Below are 16341 nucleotides of genomic sequence, written 5' to 3' on the forward strand. Positions count from 1 at the left end.
TTAGCAATGGAATTTTGACCCACCAAAATATGTTATAGGAATGTGTTGAGAGAGATAACAAGTTTTACAGCCTATATTTTTCTTTTAATTGTAGTATGATTTTGAGTGATACAGCACTATGTTTTCTGAAGTCACTTAAATTAAGAGCAATACAGTGAATGCTCTTCTCTAGAGAGAAGCACGGCCTTCTCTAAAGAAAACTGGGGTCTAGAGTATCTCCACAACCTTAAATCCACGTGTTTAAGACAGGACAAAAAAAATCCATATATAAGAACATTAAGCTGAGTTGGTATGTTTCATCAGAGGACACATTAATATCATAGGTAGAGACCTGGGCCAGACTATACCAACTCGATTTCACGGCTCTGCATGGTTTAAATGACTACATGGTTATGATTTCATAATTGGCTTTGTGACATACAGTATCAACATCCCAGTAGCTCATACTATGCATAAAAATTAATAATACTTGGAATTTATTACATAAGTAATTTGACAGAAGTCATGATCTCACATTCCAGGCCGTGTTACAAATCTAGTCGCTAGGTATTATTTGCCTTAAAGATCTTCACTACTACTTGATACCTGGAAAACAAGAAGGGGATTGACTGCAACACACCAGCTTAGTTTACTCAAGTTGTGTAGGCAGAAGAAATATTAAAAACAACTCCTTAAACATTCTTCTTGATACACTAGATTATTAATTGTATTGATGAAAAATATTGAAATGTTATTGTGTCTTCTTGGAGTTAAAGGTATGAGGAGATCACTAAATGTATTGAACTAAAACTGTTGCAAAGACAGATAACAGTGGTCCCCTTATGCCGCTGTTGCCATCTTAGTGCAACCATGGTATTCATCAACAGTTCACCTCAAAATTAGGAAAACAAACACAACAAAAAACCCAGATAACCCCCAAAAAGTTCCTGAGCGAAAATAATTACAGTAGCACACGGAGTCTTTAGAACATTATATTTCATAAAAGACAATGATAAAAAAGTACAAACATTTCCATGAGAAGCGAAAAAAAAAATGGGAGTACAAGAATTACTAGCATTTATTTCAGTGCATTTATGTAGAAGCCTTTCAGATCTAATAAATAAAATAATCTTAAGTACACTTCCTCTTTCTGATAAACAACACTATGGCCACTTTAGATCTCTCAATTGGCATACTTGCAAATACAAGGCAATAAACCTAGAGCGCTAATATTTGTCTGAAAAGTACACAGAGAAATATAACAGATACAAGCAGAGGCCAAATAAAATGACACAAATCTGCTTTCACTTGTAGGAAGCCTCCAAAAGAAGGACAATCTTGTATTGGTTATTTTTCCATTTTGTTTTAAAATGGATATCAATATTTTGGTTGGAAAAGGAGTCTAAGCAAGTTTTTAATACATAATTATGTATTTGCATAATACTATAAATAAGTTTTCTTATTGAACACCTCTTCACAAAATACAAATTTAAATGTAGATTTAAAAAAATACTCATGTGTACACTTTTCCCTCTCTTTTCTACAAACAGGCCCATTAATCATTACTTCTCTCTCCAGCTGAAAGGCACTATGTAACTTTCCCAGTTAGTGCCTTGGGGACCTCATAATAGCTCCATGTCCACATACATATATTCCTTGACCTTGAAACTAAGAAAGACAACTGAGAAGTTATCAGAGGATGTCTTCATAATTTTAGGTTTCAACTTGATTTTATTTGTTCAGAAATAAAATACTTTTTCTGTTGACATACCTCGCATCACACTTGATACAGAATAGGCAATCAATATATGTTCACTAAGAAATCTACCAAATGTAACAATAAAGAGAAATTTGCATTTGCAATGTATTCATTAATTTTTATGGAATAGATTTATTTTCATAAAATGAAGATAACTGACCAAAGCTCTCTATCACTCTTAGGAAAACATATAAAAGTCTTTCTTTATAGGCAAAAATCAATTTTAGGTGTGCACTTAAAAAGCAAAACAAAAAAGGGGAAAAAACAAACTAATGAGATGATTTTCACAGGATGACATATATTATTCAAAACTAAAGAGAGCAAAATAACATGGCTCACTCATAAAACAAAAATTGGTATTAGACTTAATCCAAGAAAATAAGGCAGATACTAGTAGAACTGAGTTCTTCTGAACCTGTTAAATGTGTATCAAAAAATGAGGATTCCAAAATGTGGGCAGCTCCACATCAAAAAGCGAAAAATATGTTTTACAAATAAGACTCAGAAACAGCCCTAATTTTCCCCACAGTTAAAATATGTAAGTATTAAAAAAATATTTAACTATTATTGGGCTAATTATGCTCCTATGCCCCCACTATCTTGTTAGTGATCACAAATGTTAACATTCCCAACCTCCTTTCATTTCACCAAATTAAAAAAAAACTGTATTGGCTGTGAGACCAAAATGAACAGATATATAAATTCTGAACAAATCTCTTACTTTTCAGAAGGTTTGATTTTTTTTTTGGTGATTTTGAATACCACCAAAAAAAGGGAAGGTAAATATTTGGGAACTACTTCTAGAGAAATAAATATGGAAAATTCTGTTTGGTATCATAAGGGAGATTGATCAGTTTTCTCAAAGTGTAAGAATTTCAATTATTTTATGATTTGGCTTGTAGTCATTTGTATTACCAAAACGGCCATAAAAATTGATACTTCAAAATTAAACTTAAACCTGAGATAAATAACCACATTTCTGTTTTAGATGAATAATCCATGAGGCAAATATTATCCCAACATCCCGCATAGATTTCTATTGTTCTTCATTGTTTTTGAAGATTCACTTTATAGATACATAATTTTTTGTTTTAAATTTGTGAAAATATCAAGGTATTTCCTAGAATCTTTGGTTAATTATAGTTGATAATTTTCAAAGGAAGGATACTGTTTGGTTTTGCCATGAGAACTTCATCTGAATTTAAGATAAAATAATATCTTGGATGTCAGGTAGTGAGACCTGTTCTCAGAGAAGTGTCCTATTACATCAGTGCATTTAAATAACTGATTATATATTTTAATATAATTCTATTAAATTAGTTCGGTGAGGCAATTTTAAGGTACCAGAAATGTAATTTCTTAAGTGTGAAAAAAAATATAGTTCTAATAAAACTGGTTGACATTAAAGGTTCCCCTCAAAACTTGAAAGTCTATGAGTCTGAGAATTAAACTTAAAATTTGTTTTTATCTACTAAGCTTTTATCTTCATAAAAATAGAACATTTAATTTCTTCTCTAATAGTATAATTCATTTGTATATTATAAGTACTATTGGGTTTTCCATAGCTCATTCTTTAAAAAAAATTGTTCTGATTTTTTTAAATGAAATTGTTTTTTTTGGCTCTTCTGAACTAGAAATAATAAAAGTGCTGTTCACCAGGAATTAAAAAAAAATACAGTGTACAAACACACACAACTGCTACAACATTGAGGCACGAAATCCCTGACAATCACACCAAAGATACATGAAAGACAGTTAACATAAAGAGGTCCTTTATATCATGTTACATCCCAACGTTTAAGATTTTCTTGGTAATACTCATGCAATGTGCATAAACAATATGGTTGTGATTTAGCAAAATCTGATGAGATTGCAAGCAAGGAAAAAAACAGGTAATCCTGGTAGGAAGAAAAGCAGTTTACGTCCCTTCTTCTTACCCTTTAAGACCCTAAGAAAGCTGTGACTTCTTCCACACAAAAAAGGCTGAAGGTCTAAAGCTCAAAACTAGTATAACAGTTTACTGTAGTAGTTGGGTGTCAATTATTGACAGTTCCTTCATTTCACACAAGGGTTAACCTTTTTTAGTGACATAGATTTGCATTGTTTTTTTCCATGCAAATAAAAAATTCTATAAAAGTCCAATAAAGGCATAACCAATTACATGCAAAACTGCAACACACCTTCTTTTCCAACAATTTGAACACATTAATTTACATCACATATATACAAAACATGTTTAAACAGAAATAAAGCATTCTCTTGAATTAAATTATATATTTTAGTATAAAAATTTTCTCTTTGTAGGGAGCTCTCTCAACGTCCAGATTTCAGCAATGGCATCGGGTCTCTGCGTGCTTGCCATGGGGTGTGTCTCAGAGAAGAGGATGGGTGATCGAATCTTATCCCACACTGTAAACAGTGAGGACTGCTGGCTCTTCTTTGCACAGATCGGGGCACTGTGACACATCCATTCACTGACCTCCAGGAAGAGTATGCTCCAAGTTTATGATCCAGCATTGCGGTCGACCTTGCCATGAGAGCTATTTCTTTTAATAGTCTTCAATTGGAGCTAACTCTGGCATGAGGTTTACAGATATATTTGTATACAACCTATCAACCAGTATTTTTGGCGTATATATTAAATTGTTCAACCCATCAATGTACTGACGCTCTTTTGAGTATCTTAGCAATTTATACCTATAGGGTTAGAGAAAAAAGTGAAAAATAACATTAACACATTCAAAAAAGAAAAACTGACAAGTACGCTCGCTCAAGGTCATTCTTATAATTACAGCATTTAAAACTTTTTCAATTTTTGTCACGCATAATTAAAAATCTTTCTAAACCATTACTAAATTAGCATTTTTACTAGTCTTAAAAATGCCTCCTGAAAAAATCATTTTGTACACTTACAATTTAGACATCCTTAAGAAATAAATGTTTTATGAAATACTACGTTTTATGTTAAGGAAATACTTTTTATATAAATAGTTAACTGGGCTCTTTAACATAACATAAATATATACGTATATCTTTTCAAAACAAGCACATAAATATTTTACTTCTATAAAAAAAAATAAGATCAACAAAAAAAATTCCCTGCAGAGGATTTTCTGGGGGCTGCATTTTTTTTTTAACAAAACTTTCATACATTAAATAATTTTGGAACCTTGTTATCTGAAGGTGATATTAAACTTACCGTCCTAAAAACTGGACTTCGCCTCGATGGTGATGAGGAATAGACTTGTATTTTCCCAAGTCTCCCTCTGGTCTTGTTACATTATATCCTGCATAGTGAACTCTATAATACATGAAAATAAAAATATAAAATGACATAAAAATTATGTGAGTTCAACTTGAAATGCAAAAAAAAAAAAAAAAAATGCTATCATTGGAGAGCTGTCCATAATTTCAGAAGGCACTCTTAATGAAGAAAGGCAGAAGCACAAAGTAAGATTTAGGAACCTCAAACATTTTCCAGCCCCCAAAATCCTTCCTCAGAATAGCAAAGTGCAATTTAACTAACAGAAAGGAAACCGACACAAATTCGATGACCAAGCAATTTGTACCTCAACATACCTGTTCCAAAGGTCATCATCTTCTCCTCCCCATCCCCAGAAGGCATTAGGAAAACCATTGATCTTTCTGAATTGCTCCACTGTCAGGCCACTTACACCACCAAAAAATTCTTTATATGGTAGACTAAGAAGCAAGCAGAACACAGATTTCTAAACATGAGATCCGAGCAGTCTGCCATCTGAGATGGAGTTTTCAGTCTCACAGCGCCTTTGCATACTTTCCATATCAACAATTGTGCCGATTAAATCATATTGTGGGAAATGTAAAGTACACCAAGAAAGAAAACATTTTCACAGTCTAGTGAAACATCTAGATGTGTGAGGTAAAACACTTGTGATAACTGAAATTTAATATTCAGTATTGTTACTTTGTAAGACTCATAACCCAGTGTTCAAAAATGCATACGATTTCCACACCACACTAAACTTGATTAATACATCAATAGTTATCAATGCAATGTTAGATGCTGTTAAGCTAATGAAGTGTTCTAAATTAATTGAACTTAATTATAAATGTGTTATTTATTACATAGAAATTGATAAATACAACGCTAGCATTTAATTTTGAAATGACTAGCTGCCTGCTCCTGTAATAATCATACCTGTTTGGCATGATATCATAATACTCATGAAAATTTACAAATATATTTATTTTTGTAATGTGCTAATATTTGGATAAATGACTTTTTTACTGAGATATAATAGACACAGAACATTGGATTCATTTTAGGTGTACAATATAATGATTTCACACATTATATATTGCAAAAAGATTACCACAATAAATCTAGTTAATATCTGTCACCACACACAGTTAAAAAGTTTTTGTTTTCTTGTGATGAGAGCTTTTAAGATCCATTCTCTTAGCAATTTTCAAATATACAGTAGAGCATCGTTAATTCTAGTCACCATGCTGTACATTACATCCCCAGGACTTATCTGAAACCTCAACTTTGTACCTTTTAACCCACTTCAGCCACCATCCCCCCACCATCACTTCTGGCAATCACCAATCTGTGCTCTGTATCTCTAAGTTTGTTTTTTGTTTTGTTTTGTTTTGTTTAGTTTCCACATATAAGTGAGATCATACAGTCTTTCTTTCTAAGAAATGACTACTACATTTTTAAATTTGGATTTTATTCTCCTTACCTTTCCCTAACTCGTACTCCGAGGTATTTGTCAGACTAAGTTGTTCAGGTAGATATAGACTGGTTTTCTGATTTCAACATAGCATCCCTACACTCAGTCCTGAATAAATCCCTCTGGCTAAGGGAGATCTGGCCAGGACTACAGCAAAGCTGCTTCAGAGGAAGGGAGAGAGCAGATCTCAATTTTTTTGTTGGAGGACTCTCACCCCATTCCCCATGGGGAAGAAATGCTGTGTGCTAGCTGAGATCCTGTATAGTCACAGAGGGTAGGAGAAGCAGCTCCTGCACGGAACTCACTGGTATAGAAGAAAGCAATCTTGGCCCCACTGTGGGCCAAAGGCACCCAAAGACAGTAACAGCAATACTGATCCCAAAGACAATCACACTGTCCCAGGAGACTGGGAGAGGCTTACGTGTGGGAAGTAAGGATTCTAGTTATAAACCCAGTTGGGAATAAGCATTCATGGCACTAGCCTGGCACTACCATTCATGGTTTCCCATGCTAGTTAGAGTATTCTTCCCCAGGCTAGTGGTTTGGGAGAAAGTGAAGATCAGTAGATAGGTAAATATGGATAAATCTGTGTGTGTGTGTGTGTGTGCGCGTTTTCATTAACATGTATACATTGGCAAGCATATTAATTCCATTTATTGTTCTGCTTAAGTGAAAACAACCAATTGCACTATATCCAGTATTAGGTAAAATGAAGGCATAACAAATAAACTAAAGAGAAAACAGAAGCTCAACAAAAAATCCAGTAGTACTTATCTCACACTGAACAAGAGGAGAGAGTCACAAATCTGGGGACTGGAGCTTTCTGGTCCTTAGCCGTCAGAGTGTGGGTGCCATTATGGGGCAGGGATGCTCCATCGGGCTTCACCCATGGCCTGAAGTCTACTCACTACCTGCCCTATTCCTTGGTCTGCCGACATTCTCCCTAAGCTGCATTCTAATTTCGACTCCAAATTCCAAGATACTCTACTAAGCCTGGGATTAATCTAGGTAGATATGAGCATCATTTACATTAATACTTAATCTTTTCAAGTAAGAAAAGTTAATTTAGAATTCTTAGTTTATATGACCCATATGACTTTTTTTTTTTTTAGTGAAAACCATTTACTTTGAATCTAATTTGACTCTAGTGGCCTAATCAATACCGAGTTTCCAAGAACCAGGGCTAAAAACCAGTTTCTGATTCTAGCATTTAATTTTGAAATGATCTTCCCCAAGCCTGCAGTAATGCCTAACTTGGGAGTTCAGACACGGTAATAATAAGAAAAGGTTTTCTAATAATAATGACCAGATGAAAAAAAAAAAAGGGCATTCCTTTCCTGTTCTAGTGCTGATTCACCTGGTCATGTCATTGAGACTCTTTGCCTCCCTCTATCCTGTGGGTTGGGCAGCAGGCAAAACTGTGATGTGGGTAACATCTCCCCTGCTCCAAGCTGCTCTCTCTTTTCTCCACATCCATCAGCTGATGAAAGCTGTAATGACTTGCATGCTTCAATGTCCATTTAAGTTATTGTCACAGCTCCGCTGACTGTTTACATTTCGAGATATGTGCAGAGAGCAAAAAAAGTCTGCCTCTTACTATTAAAGGCAAGACAAGAAACTATAACCTAGAAACAAGTTCCTTTCCCTGAAACAAATTACTGGGAAAGGGAAAGCAGAAGGGAGCCGCCAGGGCTACGTGCATGCACACAGGGCAGGCCCAGAATGTGCGACCTCCTGCAGCCCTAGGGGTGGACTCTATCACTCCAACGGACAAGAAAACCAACAGGCAGAGATATAAGGGACTCATCAGGTCCTATCATGGGTAAGTGTGCAACCAGAAGTTAAACCCACATTTGCTTGACATAGAACCCAGGTTCTCTTTCCCATCGACCCACATGCAGACCCCTATGTGAGGAAGTACCTAGATGGTGAGCAAGTGATTCTACATCCTGGCTCCCTGTGAGGACCAAGCAGGGCTAAAGATGCTCTTAGGCTTTTGAGCCCTTTTAGATCCTGGCACCTTACAGAGCTACCATTTCAATGATACCATATTGTAAAGCTATTGTCTGATATCAGGAAGACTGCGTATTACTCACATATACATGTATTTATCCAGCTTTGCTGCAAAATGACGTGGCATTTCTCCACAACCGTAATAGTTTCGGTCATTTTCAGGTAGATGATCCACATCATGGAAGATTACGCAGTCCCAGACACTGTCTTTCATGGCCTCTTTGAAGCCCACGTTGAAGAGCATTGCACGGTTAAAAGGTTGTGTGCCAGTCTTCACAGAGGAAAACAGAAATGTAGTCAGGCTTTGTCATCTGACTTTTTTCTAAGATTTTCTAACTTGCTGAATCACAGTCAAATAATAATAGTAAATACATCCAAATCAACTAGATAAAATAAAAAATACACTTCAGGATCTTCAAATATACTGTTTAGATTTACTTACTACATTCTTTTGTACTTTGGTTACATAAAACAAAACACTGTTATCAAGTGCATTTACAATGCATTTCTGTCTTACCTCAAATACATCAGAGTATAGATCATTTATGACCAGGAGAAAAATATAAAGCCATTAAAAATAATACAGGTTGTATTTTTTAGTGAAGCTTTCCATATATGTCAAGACTAAGAGAAGCATGAGATTAACTATGACTGGACAAGGAGTAGGCCTTTGCTTACAGAACAAGGTCAGTGAGAGCGAACTGTACTGTTAATGCTTACGATAAACACACAGACATTTTCAGAGACAAAAACAAGTGGAACTTATTAAACAAAACCCAACTTCCTTTATTACAGCCATTTTCCTTTATTACTAAGAAAAAATATATTAAAATGCCTGGGCAACAAACACCTCCCATTTTTATCATTTTTGCTTATGATACAGACCAAGAACACTTTAAGGGACAAGGAAATGGGGACTTGTTATGCAGAACCCAACTTCCTATGGAATAGCCACTTCCCTTTATTTATGAGGAAAATTATATTAAGGTGCAATGGCAATTAAATCGCTTCATTCTGTATCTGAAGGAAATTAAAGTGCAATTACCCACACCTTTGCCATGTTTCTCAAAGCCATTTCCAAACTAGCAACAAAACAGGATGATGACCAAGGCAAATGAGCTATACAACACAGGCAGCACCAGAGGGCTGCCTTCAGAGTGAGAAATGACTAGTTTCTCATCCCGAGCCCTGCACTAACCTGAGGTAACAGAAATCACTTTATATCTTGTAGCTTCTCTCTTCACCAATCAAAAGAAGAATAAAAAGGATGGGGAATAAAATTATAGTGTCATTGCTGGCACATCAACATCAGTGTGAACAATCTCCTTTCCTTGAAGGTCTAAAAAAATTGTTTTTTTATTAAATGTGGACATAAAACTTAATGGCTTATAATAAAAATAAGTTGTCCTATGTCTAACCCATCTCCATCTTCCAGAAGCAGAGCATTTCACCGCCTCTGGTGGTTTATTCTAGTACTTCTCTCCATATTGCAAGGTAATGAGAGCTGCGATATTTCCTCGCCTCATTAACGACAGACATTGTCTACTGACTTAGTACCATGGCCACTGAGGATTCACACCACCACACTCACGGCCCCTCCATCCATTTTCCCAATATAGTTAGACCATAACTTTTGGCTAAACCAATAATTTTTATATTATTAGGACTGCATAAATATTTCCAGAGTGCTGAGCGAATCATGACTCTGTTTTCTTTTTCAAACTGGGATTAATAACTATCTTCTGTTTTCTATGTAACTATTATTACTCTGTACAAAAGCCCCAATAGATATGCCTTGTACTTATTAATAACTGATGTAATGCAAACACATCAAGTCATCTATCAATTCCTTTTCCACCCCCTCAAGCCCAATACCAACTGCCACTGCCCGGATTCTTGCTCCAGTCTGGACTGGTCTGACCTTGTACCTCTCATCCTAGGACTTCTTCGTCCCCCAGGATCACTCCTCCATTCCCTAATGTCATCCCTTTGCTTCTGGTGTCACCTTTCTGCTCCCGTGGCATCACCCCTCTGTTCCCCAGGATCACCCCTCTGTTCCCTGGCATCACCCTTCTGTTCCCCAGGATCACACCTCTGTTCCCTCGTATCTCTCCTCTGTTCCCTGGCACTGCCCCTCTGTTCCCTGGCTCACCCCTTCATTCCCCAGGATTACTCCTTCATTCCCCGGCATCAGGGATATATGGATAGGATATATGTATGTAATACATACATATATATGTATGTATTACATACATATATTTTTAATAATATACACACACACATATATATATGTGTGTGTGTATATAAATATAAATATATATATATTTCATAATGAATGCTTGAAAACGCCATCAGTTTACCCACATGCCTGACATTTTGGCTGGGTAAAAATTTCTAGGTTTAAAATCACTTTCCCCTAGAATTATAACAGCATGGCACCACAATCCTCTAGCTATCAGCATTACTGAGAAGGTTCATATGACCCTGATGAATAATCACTGCTAATTCTTCCTACAGAACCTTCTTGAGAGCTTCTCTTTTTAAGTTGCATTCATCCAACTTCACAGTGGATCTATCTTTGATTCATGTGTACATGTGAGTCCCTTTAACCCGAAGACATGTCTTTCCTTCTGGGAAATTTTCTTATATTATTTTTTTTTCTTATATTATTTCTTTGGTCATTTTCCCCCAACTCCCTCCCCAGTTTTTTTTCTGCTCTATTTTTCCAGCACTCTGATTAGTAAGTCTACTGCTAATTGTGAACAGGGAATTCTGAGGGCGCTGTACAGATGCCTCATTCTCTACTCCATGACGTCTGGGCTTCCAAGGTAGCTCACTCACAGCCAGCAAGACACTGCTGCCAAGCTGGCTTCCCCTCCACCAGGCTGCTTGTGTCCTCATGACCTGGGAGCTGGCTTCCCGGAGAGGGAGCCATCCAAGAGACCGAGGCACAAGCAGCAATGTCTTCCACGACCTGGCGTCAGAAGTTGCAGGCTGTCACTCTGCAGTTTGGTCACCCATGCAAGTCAGACCTTATTCATTGTGGGAAGAGACCACACAAGGGCCTGGTTCCACAGGGGCAAAAATCCTTGCGGGCCATGCTGGGAGTGGTTACCCCCGTGACATACTGGTAGTGACTGATCTTAATTTCTTACGTTTTGAATCTATTTTAGGAGTTATTTTCTTATCTTCCAGCCATTCTACTCAAAGTTTTATTTTGTTATGGCATTTTCTTTTACAATAACATCCTTATTCTGACTACTCTTCCTTTATGATGGCCTACGTTTGCAGATTCATTATCTTTACTCTCTGTGGGTACTGATTATGAGCTGTTGTTCTTTTAAGATTCTCTCTGTTTCTTTCACTCTCTCTATTCCCTATACTCCCTCTTGCTGGGTTGGTTTTGTCTCCTCTTGTGCAAGCTTTCTTCAAAACCTGAGAACCCTTGGCATTCATGTTGGAGTGTGAGGCACTGAAAAGCTGGGCAGAGTCTCCATGTAGGTATGCAAGGACTGTGGCATCTCACTCTTGACTCAAACACACCAAACATGCACATACAGGTGCACAAGCAAATCCCTAAACCAAACTAAAACTGAAAGCCTCATTCCTCTCCCTGTGTCCTACATGTTCATAGCCCAGAAAATGGCAACACTCTCATTCAAGACACAAAGTTGGGCACTGCTGACAATTCTCCATCGCTCACAATGCATATCCGATTCATCAGCAGTAACATTACTTTTCAACCCAAGGTAGCCCGAACCCCACCAGAGCTCACCTCCCCCTCCAGCACCACAGCAGTGCAAGCCCACATCTCCTCTTGCCTAGACAGCTGTGAGAGCACCGTAACTCCACCCTTGCCTCCACTCCTCTCCACCCTTGCCTCACTGCACCTACACTCACCACAGTCATCTTTTCAAAGCCTCCATTAGGTCATGTCATTGCTCGACTCAAAACCCTCTAGTGTCTTCCAGCCTCACATGCAAGAACCTAGGTCTGCAACCTAACCTGTCAGGCCCTCCATTATCTGCTTCTCACACCCTCTCTGACTTCCTCCCTAACATTGCCCCCCACCCACCCGCTCCAGGGACACCAACCTCTACACAAACACACCATGTACCTGCCTGGAATCCACATCCCATCACATGACTCAGGGCTGCCCCAACTTCACCTCCTCCAAGAGGCCTTCCCTGAACACACTGTATAAAAGAGCATACCTCTCTGCCCTGACTTTTTTAGTCCCCAGCATTCCCTGACATAGCACAAATTATTTATTATTGCCCATCTCTCCTCAACAGAATGAGGGGCCTCACCTTGCCGTGTTCACTGCTGTATCCCTATTGTTGAATGAAGGAAAGGGTTTTGTGGAGGTGATAAAGTGATGAGCTAGCCTCTTCCTTTGGAAATTTCTAAATATTAGATTAGGCATCTTTTTCCTGGGGCTAATCTGTTTCTCTAATACAGACACTACTCATTGCCCTGCCTTAGTTGAAGGGGTTGGGGGGATTCATACCTCACTGCTGGCTTCAAAAAAACCAGAGAGAAGCCCTGAGGGTCCCGAGGGTCAGCATCTGAACTTACTTATTTAACCCCTGTGCTCTGAGGCCCCCAGCTGAGCTGGGCCAGCACAGTCTGGACTTCCTCTGGTGTGGTTTCTCCAGAGGATAAACTTTTATTTTTTATAATACACAATGGAGTAATCACCTAGCAACACTAGCAAAGATGAGGAACTGGGAATCTCACTGTTTTGTAGTGAGACTTTTGAACAGTCCTGTTACTTTAGCCCAGTGCTTGAGTCCATCTGTGACATCTTTCAGGTACCAAGACCTGCAGGCGACTGTCCAGCAAACTGACTCAATGCCGATCACGATCGCCGGCAACAAGCACGTGGTTTTGAACATCTTGTGTTCTATAAAGGGAGCTGTTAGTGACCTATCTGCTTCCTGACTCCCAGACATGTGTTGAAATCTCTCAACAATCATCTCTCTGTCCTGGTTTGAAAACTTTTTTAAAAAAACTTTTTTCTTTCACTCTCATTTTAGGAGTTTGAAAAGGGGAAGTGGTAAATATGTGTACAATCTTCTATATTTAACTCAGAGTTCTAAGCTGTTCTTCAAATGCTTAGCACTTCTGGGCACCAGTCCAGCAGAAACATCACTCTTCTATTTCATATGTGGTAAAAATGTTACTACCTCAAAACCACCCACTACTAAATACATAGGCCTGAATTAATATTGATCAAGGCTGAGATTTAGACATAAGAGGTTTATAAAAATATGGATCTTAGTTGCTTTGGAAAGGTTGCTTCATCACATTCACAAAATAATTCAGTGCTGCTGGCCTCTTAGAAGACTATGCCTTTAAAAACATAAACCCAGTGCCCTCTTCCATAGCTCAGCTGGGAGAGGGAGGACTGTAAAAACCCAGACACAGACATCTCACCTCGCAACATGCTAAGGGGGCTGACGTTTCAAAAAAGGAAACTAGCAGTTGGTAAAACTGACCTAGAGGTTTTTAACTATGGCTACCATACAAGCTAAAAACTTTTATTTGTTATCAGGTTAAAGAAAATCAATTTTCATAGTATAGGTTGTCAGATTAACAAGCACATGTGCATTATACGCATCATTGCACAGGAACAAATCACCTTAGCAGGGTGATTGCATACAGAGAAGCATAGGTTGTAATAAATACCAAGGATTTCCTGGGGGGAAAAAGAGAGGCAAAAAGCAAAGAGCAGATCTAGAATGAGCCACAAAAGAGGTGGGATAACATACTATATATAATAATCTTAGGAACAAAATTTGAATGTGTTCCACAAACAAAACAAAACAAACCCAGAAACACCTAATAACAGAAGCTAGGTCACTTTCTGTCTACTGATAAGTAAGGAAATACATTTTTAGTCATGTTTAGTGTAAGTAAAGAGAGGGAGTATCATGATAGAATGAGGTTATCAATGACAAAACCAAACTTATCCAAATGACAATATATTTGAAACACAAACAAAATGCACCATTTTAGAAATGCTACCTAGAAATCACTGATGAAATCCAGCCAGTGCCCTAGGTGTTTGGGAGGTGGGTGGGAGAGAAAGATGACAAAAGAAATCCAAGATGGTACCTTAGGTATAAAACCAGGTAATGACAGAAGTGGAAAAAGCTGAAAGTATGGTAAATATCCTCCAAGAATTCAAGTAAGACTGAAAGAAATTGTATATATGGAATGCTGAGATATGAATAACATTTATGGAGAAAAAGTTAGCTGATAATATGAAGAATAATTTGAAAAAATATTTCACTTTAATAGGTAAGAGATGATGATTAAAAAGGACAGGAGCACATTAACTTACAAATGCATTAACAAAATGTGGTGTATATAGCATGCCCAATCCCAAATGAGAATTTACCCAAACATAAAACCAGATTCACCTTAAACTAAACATATTTAATCCCACCATATCTAAGAGTTTAAGTTTCAGTATACTTAGGTACCATTTTGAAAAATATTCTCACCTAGGGAGTGCCTGTGTGGTTCAGCTGGTTAAGCATCAACTCTTGATTTCAACTCAGATCATGATTTCAGGATCGTGAGATTGAACCCACTTCGGGTTCTGTGCTGAGCATGGAGCCCACTGGAGCTTCTCTCTCAGCCCCTCTCCCCCTCACACATGCTCTCTCTTAAAAAAAAATTGTTTTTTAAATTTTAAATATTAAAAAAAAAGAAAAGAAAAATATTCTTACCTGTTCAATGACATAAAAGGCAAATTCCAACCTCTGCTTCTGGAGCATTGGAATCAGATGCAAGAAAAAAATCGGAAGATGTTCATGGCGATTACGGAAAGGAATGAGAACTGCCACCTTTAAAAACAAAATGGTCACATATGTAAATTAACATAACAGCAAGCACTGGAGGTAAAGATAAAAACCTATCCTTAAAAATTTCTGAAGGTTTTAAAGTCATACTTTTTATGGAGTTTCTCACCAACAGTGAGAAAAAACAGATATGGCCCTTGCCAAAAGACTTACAGTCTTTTGAACCTGGGGCGGGGGGGGGGGGGGGGGGGGCGCATAAGTGGGCTCTGAGAGCCACTCATTTACTTAGATCTTTATCCTAACACCACGAGAAATCTTGTAAATCTAGTAAAGATTTATTAAGAGTGACAAAATCACATTTGGAGATAGCAAAGACCACTATGGAGAGGAGACTAGAGAAAGCCCAAAATAGATTCAGGGAGCAGAATAGGACATTAACATAATTAGTTAAGACAAGAGGTGATGGTTGCCAGAACTGTGGAGAAGGCAGAGAAGAGGTACATGAATTTTTGAAACATTTAAGAAGTAAATTAACAGGACTAGATTATGGATTGGATATAAGGAGTGAGGGGAAGGGGTGTGTCAAGAGTAACTTCTGGGTTTTAAAGTAGACCATAAATAATAAATTCATGGCTTTTAAACTGAATTTAAAAGAGATTCCACTTGAGTATATACTATCCTACACATGGCTTATCTGGTCTATAGAGTTATGTTTGAGAAAAATAAGGGATAAAACATAGGAGTTTCATAATTATACTAACATTTTTCCTTTAATCGAAATGCACAAATAAATTTTTGGTACATGTTATATGTATTTCAGTGGTAAGATAATACTGAGTTTAAAATGCAATTGATAATAAAATTACATTAAAATATTAAGCTTAACAAAAAAAAAAAAGGTAATGTAAGTAGCAGAAAACAGAGAAATGTGTCCTTTATAAATAGCCAAAGAAATGTTTCTTACATAATCTAAAGAACAAAAGAAGAAACACATAAATGGAAATTATAGTTTCTCAGCAAATCAGTGTTTCTTTTAATAGGAAAAAAGTATTGGAACTCT

At 37.2% G+C, this 16341-nt stretch overlaps 1 protein-coding gene across 2 annotated transcripts in view; it reads right to left on the bottom strand.

The window, feature by feature from the left end:
- Positions 1-955: 955 nt before the first annotated feature.
- B4GALT6 (beta-1,4-galactosyltransferase 6) overlaps positions 956-16341 on the bottom strand; it is a 69400-nt gene continuing 54014 nt past the window's right edge. For both annotated transcript variants that reach the window (XM_025996920.2, XM_072732132.1), the window contains 5 exons: positions 15210-15326; positions 8553-8740; positions 5318-5440; positions 4938-5039; positions 956-4435 (listed from right to left, as the gene is read on the bottom strand). In XM_025996920.2, coding sequence (XP_025852705.2) covers positions 4288-4435; positions 4938-5039; positions 5318-5440; positions 8553-8740; positions 15210-15326 — 678 coding nt within the window. In that variant the 3' untranslated portion in view covers positions 956-4287. The remainder of the gene's footprint in view (positions 4436-4937; positions 5040-5317; positions 5441-8552; positions 8741-15209; positions 15327-16341) is intronic.

This window comes from Vulpes vulpes, chromosome 13, assembly GCF_048418805.1.
Source record: "Vulpes vulpes isolate BD-2025 chromosome 13, VulVul3, whole genome shotgun sequence".
NCBI classification, from domain to species: Eukaryota; Metazoa; Chordata; class Mammalia; order Carnivora; family Canidae; genus Vulpes; species Vulpes vulpes.